Source organism: Cottoperca gobio, chromosome 19, assembly GCF_900634415.1.
Source record: "Cottoperca gobio chromosome 19, fCotGob3.1, whole genome shotgun sequence".
Taxonomy (NCBI): Eukaryota; Metazoa; Chordata; class Actinopteri; order Perciformes; family Bovichtidae; genus Cottoperca; species Cottoperca gobio.
Window position 1 is genome coordinate 12,887,743 of NC_041373.1, and position 17,033 is coordinate 12,904,775.

General features: G+C 40.7%; 1 protein-coding gene across 1 annotated transcript; it reads right to left on the reverse strand.

The window, feature by feature from the left end:
• Positions 1-331: 331 nt before the first annotated feature.
• Positions 332-16,538, reverse strand: LOC115024258 (integrin beta-3-like). The gene is given in 16 exon segments (XM_029455687.1): positions 332-839; positions 1,502-1,668; positions 4,643-4,762; positions 5,681-5,781; positions 5,872-6,094; positions 9,154-9,484; positions 9,486-9,599; positions 11,044-11,178; positions 11,748-11,837; positions 12,770-12,865; positions 13,017-13,178; positions 13,257-13,419; positions 14,807-15,059; positions 15,175-15,379; positions 15,891-15,976; positions 16,432-16,538. Coding segments are annotated over 16 exon segments (2,388 nt in total). The 5' UTR covers positions 16,505-16,538; the 3' UTR covers positions 332-770.
• Between the last annotated feature and the right edge of the window lie 495 nt (positions 16,539-17,033).

Consider the following 17,033-nt stretch of genomic DNA (forward strand, 5'->3'; position numbering starts at 1 on the left):
TCAGTAAATTAACAGTTGACTCCAAACCCCATCACATCTCCATCATGGCACTTGACTGAATTAAAGACAGTTTTAATGTTGCCATAGTCCCTCTGAAGTACCACAAAAAGGAAATCCCAGCATTGTTTTACTTCAAAGATTAGTTCACCCACATCACTTAGAAAAAGTGTAAGTATTTTCCCACTTAGCCTCAGTGGTGTCTAGTCATTTGGATAGTCTTGGATTCATCTGCCTCTGAACCAGATCTTGTTACCAATACTTTCTTTTTGTTAATATTTTCCATCAGATGTAAAAAAAAAAATTCTAAAAAAGGAAAACCGTCCACGGCAGCATCTGTGAGTTAACCAGAATATTGGCGATTGAAAAAAGACATTAGAGTTTGTTTTTTAAATCTTTCCAAACTTTGGGGGCTCCGTATATATATCTCAATATATGGCAAATAAAAAATAAAAAGCAATTTACTGTACATGGCTAGATAGGGGCAAGTATTTAAATATATTTTTGTGATTTGGGTAAACCTGCACAACACAAGAGTTCTTTGTCAGCCTCACAAAATCAAAGCAACATCTTATTTATCAATGTGGTATAGATGGGTGTTTATGACAAGTCCCTGACAGAATGTGTCCTCAGAATCATTTCTACATATTTACAAACACAAATAATTATTAATTATTGTCTTGTGACAGTAGAGGCCTGCACATGATTTGGTGCCTTCCCAAAAAAAGATGGTAAAAGTCCATTGTTCTTCATCCTCGCTCAGTTCAGTAGCATCAGTCTTTTCCTCTGTATGTGATATTTGTGAAGGTAGATGTGGCTCCTTTGTAGAGAGGATTGTGTCCCTGTTTCAAATACGCACAAAGAGACATAAGTTAAGGTGAGTTTCACGCACACAAAATAAATTAGAGATGCTTTCCTTCACACTAGGAAATTGCGTAATAGAAAATAAAAGTTAAAAGTTATGATCGCAACTCCATTTCATTACCTATACATGACACCCATGTGAGAAACAACAGTTAGAATGGATGGTGTTTTAATTTCCAATACTCAGTGAGCATCTTAAAACTATACTGTGTTTCTTTGCGGTTTCAGGGCTATGGGATTTGGGTGTGTTTTTGAGGCCCTGTTGGTGTTACCAGTAAAGGATAATTAGCGTTACCTAATTCAAACCCAGCCCTTCCTTTGGCTTCCTTTTGTTCTGCTGGGAATAACAGCATGGCAAAAAAGATCTTCAGAAAACGAGTGCGAGTGACTGCGTGTGTGGCCTTTTGCGTGTGTGTGTGTGTGTGTGTGTGTGTGTGTGTGTGCAATGCCATGTTTAAGAAATTAGTCAAAGGAAGGGGGATTTAGTGGCACAGCTGCCTCGAATAAAAATCCCAGTATATCTTTTTTCAATTACAACTAATTGAACGTTGACTGTAACTTGATTTCTATCTTAGTGTTAGATTAAACAGCTAATCAGTGCATTTAAACGCACATGCCACCTCGTACTAAATTCACTGACCGTGTCCCACTTGGCACGAGCGCGTTCTTCTTCAAATTTCGCAAACTCCCGTCTGTCGTGAATGGTGACCAGGAGTTTCCAGATAAGCAAAGCCGCCAAGCCGAGGAACAAGATGGCTCCTGCCACCGACAGAAGCACCACTAAAATGTCTGGACCCTTAGGGCAGTCTGGAAGGAAGGAAGAAGAGATAAAATGATACGGAGTGAAGGGCACACGGGAGAAGATAAACGAGGCAGGCAAGAGGAAGTCTGATTTCATAATGCTCTTTCTCTCCTGTCTTGATTGTCCTGATTTGATGTTGCTTGTGCTGCAACTCACTCCTCTGCTAAATGCTATAACTGTGTATAAAGTGTGCTTTTGAATCCAGAAAATAGTCATATTGACACCTGTCACGCTGGTAGGCGTATGGAATTAGGTTTGCAACTAACGATTATTTTCATTATTGATTAATCTGCCAATAAGTTTCTCGATTAATAGACTAATAGTTTGTTAAAGAAATGTCAGACAATAGTGAAAAATGTCCATCCCAGTTTCTCAAAGTCCAAGGTGATGTCTTTAAGTCTGTTTTTGTGAGTCCAAAACCCAAATATATTGGGTTTATTATGATATAAAACAGATAAAAGCAGGACATCTGCATGTTTGAGAGGTTTTCAGCATTTTCTGCCAGATTATCAAAATAGCTGGCGATTATCTTTCAATCGATTTACTGATAAGTCGACTCATCGTTGCAGCTCTATATGGGATCAAAGCCGGTGATGTCATTCCTTCCTTGAATGCTTTCTTAAAGTCATTATCTGTGAAGTTATGCAAAAGTACATGCAGGGGCTGCATAACAGTGGTGAGCAGAAGGCAATGGGACTTTTAAAACACCAAAGAGCAGAGAGGAGGATGGGCTGAAGTGGAAAATAGTAAACTCACACAGTCAGGCCACAAATCTCCCTTCCCTCATTGTGGTCTGGCAAAATTCAGGAGGAATTTGATTTGAAGAGTTTCATGAAGGCCGTGCAATAGATGACTGACGGTTCTCTCTCTAACATGAAGGCTCAGTCAGCATTTTATTATGGGCCATTTGTATGATTACAGATTACAGGTTTTGTCTGAGCTCTTATTACTGGTTTAAGGGGTGGGACTCAGTTGTCACAGGACTCAGTTGTTTTCTGGCCACTTGGGGGCAGTGGAAACAAGCTGTTAACACAACACTGACATATTATCACCTTTAAGTGGATATCTCAAATTTGTTGGCAAACAGTTGCCATTTGGATTAATTTGGAGTCGTCTCCAAGTCCAATATTCACTCTCCTTTTAGCTCTATTTTTGGCCGCCACCTATCTCTTGAGGGAAATATTTGGTTCTTTTTCTGATAAACTAGCTGCTCCACAATGTTCACCAGCTAATCACCAACTTTGCCCATCTGCTGTGCCTATAATGTGTTTCCCCCCCCCCCCCCCCCCCTCACAAAAATCAGCTGCCTGCTGTGGCTGAAAGCAGAGAGAGTGAACCAAAACAGTTAAGTTGTGGGCCAGAAAACCAAAACAATTAGCTGACAGTTGCTCTTAAGCTCTGTACAGCTGAGAGGGGGGGGGGTAATTCTCCGTGGGTTTGTCACTGCAAGTGACGTCTTTCACATACAAGTAGTCATCTGATCCGTATATATTAAGTATTTACCGTAGCCGTTTTTATTTTGATTGTTTCAGACTTAGTAATGAATATTAATCTCATAGAGAATTGTTTTTAATTTGTGTTGGTCACATTGAAGCATTCACTGAAGTCTGGCAACAATTCACTTTCCTCATTGTTGGCAAAAATGTCTTACCTTTACACTTCTAGCCACCAGTGATGAAAGCCATCTGGTCCATATGTGGGTGCACTTGTTTGTCTGTTAGGCTGGATGTATGTCTGTATATCTCACCATTTGTCTGTGTGTGTGTGTGTGTGTGTGTGTGTGGGATTCCTACAGCACATATGTATGTGCATAGTTGTGTTGGGTAACATAGATTGGGCAACCAGGGTGAACCTTTACAGCCGACATCAAAGCTTTACTTCCCTTCCTCTCTCCGCATTACTTCCCTCTATTTCCTGCTCTTTAACGGACACTTTTAATCGACGACTCTATTATGACTTTAAAGTGTGCTTCTATCTTATTTCTGCTACATTATTTATTAACTTCTAAATACATTTAAAAAATGCTTCGTCAACTTTGAAGCGTCTGTTTCCCATCTTCCCCTCTTCGCTCCTCTTTCACCTTTATAACTCCATGTATCCTTTTTTTTTTTTTTAAATGTTCTCTATTCATTTATTTTGCTCACTCAGTCTCCTCTCTCTCATCCACATGCTTTCCTCTGGAGGATATGTAGAGTCAGCGGGTTCCAAGAGGAGCTGGGCAGATGTTTACGACCCTCTTTGACTCAACGGGGTGCACAGTGTTCAAGGCAAATTTAGGTTTACTTCTCTGCTACCCAGTTGCGTTTAAATTGAACACACACATTCATTAAAGGCAGACCCTGGGGCAGACTTTCTTTGCGGGCACTGGTGGTCATTAAAGGCTGTTTTACCACCGCACACTCTTTCAATTTGGCCACTTAAAAAGCACATGAAGGGCATGCAGCAGAGAAGTGACAACTTGTATTTGAAAAAAACCCTCTGATTTCACAAGGCCAGGAAGTTTGTTTGTTTATCTGAATGGTGATACATTTGTGGTTATAGATTTGATGCTTTATCCGTTCAGTAGTTTCTATTTGTCATCGTGGCTTACCTCATCTCTTCAACACATAAATTCAAAGTGGAAACATTATGCCGTAAATGGAGCCTTCATTTTCCTGGGGGATCGTGCACGGTGGCAGACACATTTGCATAGTGAATGTCCAATGAGTCCAATAATCTCTCTCTTTTAGCTCTTGGTTTGGTCCTCACCAACTCCTGAGGGCTCCTGGCTCTTTATCTGCTAAGTGTTCCATTGTGTTCGCAAGCTAGTTGCTTACTCTTTGACATTTGGTGTTGTTCAGGTATTGTCCAATGTGTTTATCTGAGCTTTTGTTGGTGCTAGGGGGTTTGTCACTAAGTGCCAATCAACAATATTGATTAGTGCAGCATTAAATATTTGTTTTTGAGGTCAGGTATGCATGTAGTACGTTTCTCTCTTACCTGGGTCTTTGACGACAAACAAGATGGACTTTCCACTGGCGTCCTCATAGTACTGGAAACGCTCCACGCAATCATCCTCATCTTTGTAGGTGCAGTTCACAGCATTCGTATCATGGAGCACTGCATGAAGATTTAAGAGAAAACGGTTCAACAATTAGTCAATACATCGGATGCTTTTTTTTTGCTGTGACAGATACCAAAAGGATTTTTGTCGTTAAAATCTTGTCTTGAAGTCCATGGAGAAACTTTGATTAACTTTATAATCACTCACTTTTGAATTCACACATTTTTCATTCACATGATCATTTAAGAGGCATTTTTGGGTGATTCACTTTGTAACAAGGCACCCTTTATAAAAGGTGTAGAAATAATTTACTTCTGCTTCATAGATCAGTTATAAGCCACAAATAAGAACAACCTCTGAGCTGCTTGTTTGTGAAAAACCTCTCTGGCTGGTGTTCATCCTCCACCAGCCTGATGACTAACTTTAAAGCGAGAGATGTGATTTATAAAATAAGAAACCACACATGCTTCCTCTTACAGTGCAAATTAAAAGTTTAACCTTAAAAGCTATAAGACGCACTGTTGCTTAATTCTATACACTCAGGGGTTTTGCTTCTAAGGTCTTACCTGGTTTGTTATGATCTGTAGCTTATGGTGGCTAAAGTTAGCTAACATTAGCAAACAAACATGTACGACTTCAGACTGGATGGAAAAACATATGACCCTTATTAAAAACTTAATATCTATTGTAACGTCACACAGGATGGCTTATTTAAATTATTTAGCAACCATTTATAATCACATTATTACCATATAAGAATATATATATATATATATATATATATATATATATATATATATATATATATATATATATATATATATATATATATATATAAGAGGTCTCATTAAAGTCTCCTTAAGGAATTTATAAATCATTAGTAAATCCTTTATTAACCATTAATAATTCCAGTAGTTAGTACTTACACATCCTTTATAAACAGTGCTGATTAGAACGTGTGTTGTTTTTCTCACCTATTTCATCCACAAGCACAATCTCATCCTTGCAGATTTGAGAGCAGGTGTTGTCATCAAACAGCTTGCCCCTCTTGAAGTGTTTACACTCCACACACTCCCTTTAAGGAGAAAAACACAAATAAGGCCATCAGCTCATTTCAAACAGCTTTTCTGAACACCGATTATAAAAACTTTGTGTGCAGACCCACTTCTTCATGGTGCAGGCGTCAGGGCACGTGGGGCACTTGTCACACGTGGCTCCGTAGGCACCGGGCTGGGTGCACTCACAGGCCCCGCACACACACTGGCCCCTCCCGCTGCACAACAAGCCCAGGTTGGACATACAGGTGTCAGTACGTCTGGAGCAGTTACAGTTCTCCCCCTGCCAGTCTGGTGCACACTGGCAGAAGCCACAGTTACAGACGCCATGGCCTGTGAGGGAAGAAAGGATGGAGGAGCTACTATAACATCGTTTACTGGTATACCTTCAATTCCCAGAAGTGGAAGTGGACAATGTGTCTAAGTGAACATATGTGTGAAAATGAGGGTGTGGTTGGAGTTGGGAAAGAGGGAGGAAAAAAGATGTAGCGTTTAGTGCTTGGCTAATGAGTTCCATGTATTATGGCTTCATCGTTCCATAAAATGGAAATGTTATGCACCATTTATTACATATTTCCCCAAAATTCAGCCTGACAGACGGGGCATCTTTGGAAATGCTGGGAACTTCACTAGAATTTTAAATAAAGTTCTGTGGGTTTGAACAATGTTTGGTGGTCAGTATGAGTTTGTAATGGCTGGCTGTGGCTTGTTACGGGCTTATGAGTGAATTTACCACAAGCCTGTGTCATACTTTTTCTTTCTTTTTTTTTTTCCTGTTGCAATAATGTTTTTTAACTTTATTTGAGCAATGACATGGTTCCTTTCTATTTAGCAACGACGCTGGCCTTTCTAAAACCAAGCTAGCATTACACCGTACCTTTCACCCACACAATAACAATGAGTTTACATCCATTCCAAATGTCACAAACTTTTCAATATAAAACAATGTTATGTCTTGGTAAGACATTTCATAGCTCTATAAGTCTTATAAGCTCTTTAATTTTGATCCGAAACACTGAAAAGCAGAAGGAGTAAGTCATGGGACCTAAAAATACAATTTATTGTGTGTCTGTCGTGTCTGGAAGGCTTTTATTTTGGGCTGCATGATTCAGTGTCGGTGTGCATGTGGGTGCATTTTAGTGCATTGGTTTGTTGTTTTCCATGTATGTGTGATGTGTGCATGCAAGAGAGTGACAATGCAGAAATCATTGTGGCCTATTCTGTGGCAAAACAATGCTCAGATAAACAATGAGACAGGAAGCAGCTTGGATCAGTCATTACCACCTGACCACAGGACCGCTGGCTTTTAATTAGACCATTCTGTGGGGGGGGCGGACGAGCGGAGACTTTGGTCCTCGCACTGAAAATGGTATTTCAAGACAACAGCAGTCCATGTTTTACACACAGAACAATTCCAATGCTCTCCGACTTGACCAAACATGGGTTTATTTTTAGCCTCATTACACCACAATGAGTAAGCGTAAAGGTATTTTCATGTTAATCTGTGGGCTTTGGGGAATACAGCCAAAACATTTCTGTGTGAGAGCAGCAAAGGGGGGGGGGGGGTTGAGTGATATGTGATATTGGATGATGTAATGAAGCTCGAGGCAGTCTGCGCCAAAACTTGGCATTATGCAATTAATAACGCTCAATTACAATATCCCCTGAGCAATCTCAAAACCAGTTCATGTGTTTAATTACTTCTATCTAATCTCTATCTGAGAGGAATTGCCTCAAGGAGCACTTGGCCTGTAAATGTTGACTTCATGATCCCTATTCTTTTTGGCCTCTCTCACTATTGTTTGTGTCTCCTGTCTTCTTCTGAGATTTTAATCCCGCCATGTTTACAATAATAGTTCGACATTTAGGGAAGTATAGTTTTTCTTATTGAGAGTTAGATGAGAAAACCGAAGCTGTGTCCCCGCTTCCAGTCTTGTGCTCGTTTATGCTAAGATATGCTAACCGGCTGCTCTCTGTAGCTTCATCTTTAACTGACAGACGGGTGAATTGATCTTCCCATCTAACTCTAAGTACGAATGCAAAGAGGCGTATTTCTCAAAATGTAGGACTATTTCTGAGTGATGAACCAAAATTCCTTCAATCCAATATACCTACAATATTGGTGGGATTTATGGCAATACACATATAACCTCTAACTGTCAGTAATTAAAGCAAGTAAAAAAAGACTGACAGCATGGTTATGTATGGTCTAACGCCTACTAATCCCAGACGGATTAGTCGTTCATAAGATTAACTACTAAACATCCTTAGGGTAACATCATGTGTTATGTCTTCTTTATGACATACTGTCTCTTTTAAACCACGAGGAGGAGGATGATGAGGCTCTAAATTAAAGCTCTTAACAATTATAAAACACAAACTCATTTCCACTTTCAGATAAGTGAGAGTCCCCTCTGAGAGAGTTTACCGTTAAAACTTGAAAAAGATTCTTTTGTGCATGACTCCTGTTGAACTCCTCTGTAAAAAAGCTCGGCCTGGCTGATACAAACATACAACTTGAGCTTACACTCACACACGGTGCACACAACACACCATGTGTTTATTGTGAGTGGAGCCCATGTCCTGGGCAGCAGGCGGAGTTGTTATTGTATGTAATTCTTCCCAGATGAGGTGGGTGGCGAGTCAGTGTGGTGAAGGGGACTACCAACCCCGACGGCTAACGTAGGCTGCACACATTGTCTAAAACGCTACCACAGACACACACAATGTTCATGACAGTCAGTGGGCCATTTTAACCTTCTTCACATTGAATCCTTATTGGATAGTTTGTGATGTACGAACAATGTGAAAGGAAATGTATTATATTGTATTATAATTGTCCGCCTATTTGCAAAGAGTTAGATGCGAAGATCATTACCTTGTGTCTGTCTGTTGAATATGAACATACAGCAAGCAGCAGGTTGGCTTTGTGTGGAATTACAAAGAAGTCACTGCACTCGGCCGAAAAATAGTCAGCATCATGTGTAAAATCTTTGCGTTATGTTTCCCAATTTGTGTTTTGTCCAACTAACAGTCTACGGCACAGATATATATATATACTATATAAAACTAAGAAAAGCAGCAAATCCCATATAATCACATTTGAGAAGCCATAACCCCTAATGTTTGCCATTTTTGCTCTTTGAACTTGATTTAAGAGTCATTTCATAGGAAAAGAACGACCAAACTTTCTTGTTCCAACTTCTCCAATATGAAAACTTGCTGGTTTCTACAATTAAAAGCTGAGTATATTTGGGTTTTAGACCGTAAAACAAGACATTTGTCCACTTGGACTCTGTGTTTTTGATATGATTATTTCCTTATCATTAGTTGCAGTCCTAGTTGTTGATTCAATTTCACTTAACTACAAGAGAAGCAACATTAGCTCCTACCTGAGCACAGTTCCCCTTTGTAGCGCAGGCAGTTGAAGTCATCACACTCACACAGCTTTCCCCAGACTTTTCCAAAGTCACTGCTGTGACACACACACTGGCCGCACACACAGTCTCCTCGCCCGCTGCAGATGGCAGAATGAGGTCCTCCAGAGCCTTCGGGTCCGCTGCAGCGGTCCTGCTCTGTGGGGTTATAGTCACCCTCTGCACACTCGCAGTGCGGCCCTAAGCGACCCGGGTGGCACAGGCAGATGCCACACTCGAAGGTGCCGTTGCCGTGGTTGCATTTGGGGCTATCTGGCTGGGTCTTGGTCTGGCACTTGCAGTCGCACTTCAAAATTGACGGTGATAGAGAGGGAGTCCTTGAAGCCCACAGGCTTAATGATGAAGGTTTTCTTCTTCTGTTTGGGGCAGCCGCGAGCTCTGGCCTCCACGCTGAAAGACACCTGGGTGAAAGGAGGGAATTGGAATTGTAACGTGTCAAATATGGGGTGAAATAAGTATCATGTTTACAGCCTTGTATTATTGAAATGTTTTATGACAAAGATTCTGCATCCACATTTTAGATCATTCTTCTGTATCACCCTGCTGTGGATTACATAACATGTAACAGCACTTTAATGGTTCAGTTAATGTTCATTTAATAGCTGCTCATATTGTGAGCATTGCCGGTGGAAACAGCACAAAGACCTGACACAGGGAAGGCCTGCATATGTATTGAGTCAAAGTAATTGTTCATTCAGCGCTGCAGCAAAATCTGGTGAATGTCCAAAAATGGGCAGTTACTTCATCTGGAGAGACGGCCATATATGGCAAACATAAGAGGGGCTGAGGCAGAGAGGAAGAAATGTGTAGAGGCCAAAAAATGTCACCTGGAGTGAAGAGAGAAGAAGGAAAAGAGCCAAAGAAGCTGTAAAACATAAAGAAAAAAATGAAAGCAGAAGTCTTTAAGCAGACAGTTTGACAGAAGAAGGAGGGAATGACAAGAAGACATCATTTGAGAAAGACAAACTCAGATGATGCTGATCCACGTCTTTCATCAACTGATCTTTGACACCACGAGGAAATGGGGGAAATCCTACAGCCAGAAGGGAAATGGAAAGAGGTGAAAGAAGAAGGTGAAAAATAGTTCATGGAACAAACTAACTAATATGTTATTTTTGCAATCGTATGATTATGGCCGCTATAGATAGGACACATTGGCTGGGGGTGAAACAGTTGGCAAGACAGTTGATAAAACTGTAACAATACTGTGTAAATGCAGCAACCCATTTAACCCCTTCAAACTCATTGTCTTAAAACAAGCACTGCATCTGCTCAGTGGGATGCCATTATTGCATCTATTTTCTTATGCAAACCAATTTATTATTAGGGAATTTTATAATATAATGTTTCATTTTAATGCCTTATCCAGATGACATCATTTCTAGAAATGTCCTGTAACAAAGAAGCTTCACTGGGTAATGTCATCAAGGATGTTTTCCTTATCTTCTGCAAATAATTCTTGAAAGATAATCTGATAAAAATAAAGAGTAAGAGCATATAAACATGAGTAAATATGGATACAATTCTCTCACAGCCAGTTCAAACTATATCGCAACACTGGTTTTAGGGTCCTTGGACAAACATAATAAGGGACATAAATTATCCACAAACCTTTTCTGGTGAAATACTACATATCTTTTAGTTCTTTAGGCCCTTAAAAATCCTTCAAATGAAAGAATCCACAAAGGTAATAAAATCACTCTTTGGTTGAATTGCTTACAACTTGTTTCCACAGTAATGCCATAACGTGTGTGTGAAGGGGTCAAGCGTAGACATTACCTCATTTTAAGGTGTCACAAGTCAAAAGAAAGGAAAAAAAAAAGGGGGAGGGGGACATGGACTGACCGTGTCTCCTATCTTGAGTCCAGAGCAGGATTTGAGGCCAGGGATGAGCTCTCCATTCAGACAGGTGGCGTTGAAGGACAGGGACAGCTCCTCCGGGACATCTTGAAGCTCCAGCTCCACCTTGGAACGGATTTTCTGGCCACAGCAATGAAGGAGAATAGCGGGAAACACACACACACACACACACATGGAAGGATGAGTATATAGACCTGCATCATGAGCCCAAAATCACATTTTAGGTTTCAAATTTGGTCGTGCCGAGACAAATCCAAAGCTGAGATATTACTATCTGTAAAAAAAAGTCCCAATCTGTGTGCATGACACTTAATGTGCTGCTTTAATTACAGGAAAGCCTATACCTTCATTTGGGTGTGAAGAAATGAACACACAAGCTTGTATGCACATCAGTACCTCAAGTACCTGTTCTCTGCATAATAAACCCAAATACAACATAAACAATGAAAGCCAGGAGTCTCCCACATTTGGTCAGCTTCACACCTCGGCCACTGTTGAATTTCTACTAAGACTTTGGCTCGACCGTGTGCATGACTCAGACACTGTGGGTGTGTGTCAGCAAACACATGTCATCCCCTATACTGTCTAGTCTAAAGTCGTGTGTGTGTGTGTGTGTGTGTGTGTGTGTGTGTGTGTGTGTGTGTGTGTGTGTGTGTGTGTGTGTGTGTGTGTGTGTGTGTGTGTCTTACAGCGTAAGCCTTCAGAATGAGCTGAATAACATTGCCCGAGTCGTTGGACAGTGTTCCTACTGTGGTGCCAGGAATCAGCTCACTGTAGTTCTACAAGACAGAAACACAGGACTAGAAGACTGTTGTCATCCTACACAGTCATGGAAACTATTAATAAACCATAATTAATCACTGATGTTTCATCAGTTACAAATATATTTTAAATACACGCTTCCAAATATTGTAAAATATTGTTAAAATGTAATGTAATGCGTTTTTAAACATAAAACATGTTCACGTCACATAAACAGTAAATATCCCCCAAAAATATTTTTCATTAAAAAAATGTTTTGCTGATGATAAAATAATAATAATAATAATAATAATAATAATAATAATAATAATAATAATAATAACAAATACAGATTTTTTTTTCTTCATTCTTTTTAGTTAAAATTGTTACATTTATATTACATAATTAGTTACAAATGCACACAGATAAAAGATACAGATTTAATAGAGTATCAATTAAGCATTTTTAGGGGGAAAAGCAAAACATATCCACATTTTGTTCATCATTACTCAGTTTAAAGGGCCAGTTAATGACAGGACAAGTACAAACCCGGGACACTTACAGCAGTTGCTCTGACCATTAGGTCGTGCTGGCTTGTTTTCATGGCATAGTTGTGAGAGTTGCAACAAACCTTTACTGTCACACTTTAAAACTAATGCCCACCCAATGTTCTTAAATTCTTGCCCTCTTTTCCTTTATGAACTATAACAGTTTGATATGTTTCCCGTTTGGGAAAAACTGAGTTTGTATCTCGCTGTGTCTCAACAGTGTACACCAGTGATTCATTTTCAGTTTCCATTCGTCCAATGCAGGTTCCAAGAATCTCAGTTGAAAACCAGTGAGGTTTGGAGGACTTTTGCTACAGTGACTTCAAGAGGAGATGATTACCAAGTGGGATTCTGTCATCCTTTACATCCATTACTTTTTTGAACAGAACATGAAGGGAATGTGAACTGCATGGGCTTCTGACCTGGTACAGAGGAACCACGGGGTTGGTGACAGCAAAGATGAGATTGATGTTGTTCTCCGACATCTTCTCTGTGATCAGCGCTAGAGATGGGTAATCCTGTGAGGTCAAACCGGACGGTGCGGTTAGCACATGCGCACATAAACACTGAAATGTTCTTATTTAAAAACAAAGGGGTTTCATTGTCTCTGTTTCCCTTTCAAAACTGTTTTCTGTCTACACCAAACACACACTTACAGTGAACACTAACCATGGTGGTAGACATGCTGTACATTTTGTCAGAGTTAAGGTGGCACCGTCCGTCGTTGGGCTGCACGATTCCAGCCAGACGACCGTCCAGAGCCACGTGAGTCTTAGCGTCCGAGGTGAAGATCAGAAGGTGGGATGCACCTGGACGCCAACCGATCTGCTCCTAGTTCCCATCAAAGAGACAAAGACTGTAAAACAAAATCTGAGTTATGCGTGTGAGACATTGAGTGAGCCTCTCCACCTTGCACACGGCGGCCTGGATGATGGCATCAAAGCCTCCCTCTGGGGCGTCTCGGTTCCTGGACACCATCTGCTTCTTCACTTCCTCGGTGAAGCGGCTCACCTCCTCCGTCAGGGACAGAACGTGTTTGTAGCCAAACTGGGGCAGGCAGGTGGTGTTAATGCTGTCAATGAAACGGAGAGGGAGCAGGGCTGCTGTCAGCTTCTTCATTCATCTGTTTATATACCATTGTAAAAATGTGTGGCCTCTACAAATGTTCAAAAGTTGTTCAATTACTGATAATATGCTTTATTAAGGGGGGAAATAACCAGCTGTTAAATACGAAATAATCAGGTAAAGTTCATTTATATGCTTGCAAATGTATAAAGATGTTCTACAAATCTACGTTCATATGTTTAGCAGTATGTATTTTCAAGTTTTGTAGTTGATTTGAATGTTTTTGTGTCATGATAACTTTAATTATCAGACCTAACTGAATTTATTTTTAAGTTACATGCTATGTGAGTTCTGGACATGCTGGCAGCTCTTTGAGGCTGTACTAGCTAACGTCAGCATGCTAACATGATTATGTTAGATTTAATGTTCACATTTACCATTTTAATTTAGCCATTTGCTTATTCGAACTAAACGCAAAGCTGAGCCACATGGACATTTACATTTGCATTCCACTATAAACGTCAGATGCTGACCTCATGGTGGCGCTAGAGGAAACAAGTCAGAAGATCAGCAAAGTGATTAGGGTTCATTTTCTGGAGACCATGAATGTTTGCACAAATCATGGCAATCCATCCTATAGCTGTTGAGATATTTAAGTGTAGACCACAGAGGTGGCCAGCAAAACAACGTTACTCTCCCTACGGACTTTAAAGCCATTTCTCCTGTTCATCGGAGAATCTGACTGTTCAGAACAGCTGTTTTCCAAAGATTTACACTCGATTAAAAAGTCTCTCCTGCACCCGCCTTTCTCTCTGTATTGTAAACTACTGGACTGAATTCTCCAGTTGTCTTATCTTTTATCCAAACATTCCTGGAGGCTGAACCTCGGCAGACTGCGTGTAAAGCGGGAAAGCAAATGACCCCATGGGACCCTAAAGCACCAAATCAACCCCAGAGGAACCTCTGGCTGGGGTTACGGCACTTTGCTTTGGGACGCTCTTAACCCTTCCGGCAGATTACCTGCAGCGGATTCAGAGAAGCTGACCAAGCACTAGGGAGCCACTGTAAGCCTTTAACAAGTGCTGTGACTCTGAGCCTGCTTGCGTTTCTACTTTGCAACACTGTGTTTAAAGGTGTCCTCACTAAAATGACATCATCTGCATAATGAAGCTACTTTCCACATGCAGACATAAACAACCACCGAAATCAACACCAGTGGATAATTATTAGGAATGTAAAACAATGCTAGAATGCAGCCACCAAAATAAACTTTCCATTACAGAGAGATCTGGATTCAGTTTAGGTACTTACGTACTTTTTGTCCTAGATGTTTGAACAATACACTCACAAGGGTGCAAATACTGTATGAAGCCCTTTTCAAACTTGTCTTTCACCTGTAGCAGGGGTTCTTCACAGCCTGCTTGGGGGAGATGTACATGTAAGGTGAGAGCGGCTTGTCCACAAAAGCCCCAAAGCCCATGCGGAGGTTGCTGGTGGTGCGGTTCATGGCCTCGGCCAGGCCTTTGCCAAGCGTCCTCAAGCGGAAGAGGTCATCGTTCATGGAGTAGGAGAGATCCATGAGGTAGTAGAGATCCACAGGGTAGTCCTCTACCTGACGCACCTTCACTGTGAAGCGCTTAGCATCATCTGGGAAGTGGGACACAGGCTATTAAATAGCACTAACTCCCCTCTTAATCAAAACACAATCTTTCTACTTCAGGATGTTTAAAACGTCATCCCCATCACTGATGGTGAACCCTACCTGGCCTGAGGGTGATGTGTAGTTTCTGGGGTTTTATCTGGGTGACGTCTTGCGTGGCCCCCGCTGCCTTGTTGCTGAGGGGCCGGTCCTCGATCACCTGCAGTTTGCTGTTTGGAGACTCCAGTGATGAAAGAGCGCAGCCCGTTGCCATCAGGTTAGTCTTCAGATCACAGCGGGAAGAACTGGCAACCCCCTGGCCAAAGTCCTGACACAAGAGGCATTTACATTTTATACCAAAAAGCAGTCAATGGTTTAGAAGTACCTTAATGTGTTAAGATGGGTTTATTTGTAATAAAGCTGTGTAGAGAGGGAAGGGCATGTTGGATTCATTTGAAGGATAAACTGTAATGAAGAAGTCCAACATTATGCTTCTATTAAACACATCTCCTGCCAGTGCTTCTGAACATAAAGAAGTCTCAGCAATAGTCAAAGTGACGTCATCCTGAGAACATTTTACAATATTAAATCACTGCACTCATTAGTTTGAACCAGAAAATATGGCTACATCCACTTACAGTCACATAAGTTCAGTCACTGTGTCTAAAGTGTCAGGATTAGAAACTCAAAAGGAATTAATTTTCACCTGAACCTATTTGATGTTCTCAGTAAAAAAAAAAACTAAAGGATTACGTGGCTGATGATCTGTACCACCCTGCACCAGCCCGCCTGGCAGAAAGCTCATTGCCTGAATGAAGTGAAGTGGAAAAGGAACCCACCTCCTGGAAGCACCACGCGCAGCTGGGGTGCACAGCTAGACATTGCTTGCATGTGCTGGCCCCTCTGGAGGTGCAGACGTTTGAACCTGTAACCAAGAGCTGAGTTAGTTTAATGGTGATGTTCATCTTATATGGGGGTTACCTATTGTACATAGTTGTGAATTCTCTTGTACCATTTTCTATATAAAATAATTATAACAATAAATAATAATAACTTTTATATGTTGCATCAGAATGTTAAGTAAAAAGATGAAGCCTAAAGAGAAGTTAAACGTGCAGAGTTTGTTTAAGAACATTAAATAATTAAACCTGCATTTGGTAACACTTTTGCCAAATGAAACCAAATTAAAAAAAACATGCACATTTCAGAAAGAAACAGCGCTGACCCCTTAAAGTGGACATGTTACCAGGACAGGTATATTCTGTCCCGGTAGAAGCAAGTTGTGAACATCATTTTAAAGTCTTAACATCTCATGTGCTTTCCTCTACAACATAATCTTGGCTGCACGGGAAAAATATGAAATCAACAACTTGCACCTACCGCAAACTTCAGTTATTCCAGTCAAGATGAAAACACACATCCATAATATCCTTTGCGCCGGCAGAGCACCCATCCTCGTGCAGGCTCTGTGAGGAAAGAGCCTGCCAACTAGCTCTAGTTGAAGTACAAGTAGAACAGAAGAAGAAAACAGATTCTTCATCTGCCAACTCCAAGTAGAGTCAAATGTCTTAACGCCACCCCCTCCCCTACTCCTCATCCACAGCTCTCATTATCATACTATTAAATGCAGTGGGCGGGAAAAGTGCAGCATCCCGAAGCTGTGAGTTAGTGGAGGTTTTATTTAGGTGGAGGGCAGGTCTGAGCATCAAACATGTGACATATTATACCAGATGGCATGTTGTTTTGCTCTCTGGTATCTGTTCAGAAGTCACTATTATTATAGCCTATTGTCATATTTTAATATCATAAGAATATGCATATAACTACATTTTTTAATTCACATAAAAATCGGATTGGATTTAGAAAACGCTGAATCTATGTGAGGTTTCTCAGTGTATTGGCTGAACCACTGAATTAAGATGAGGTAGTGTAATATAAAGTAAGCGTTAACTGTAATCAAGTCTATATGAGGTGCGTGTTAG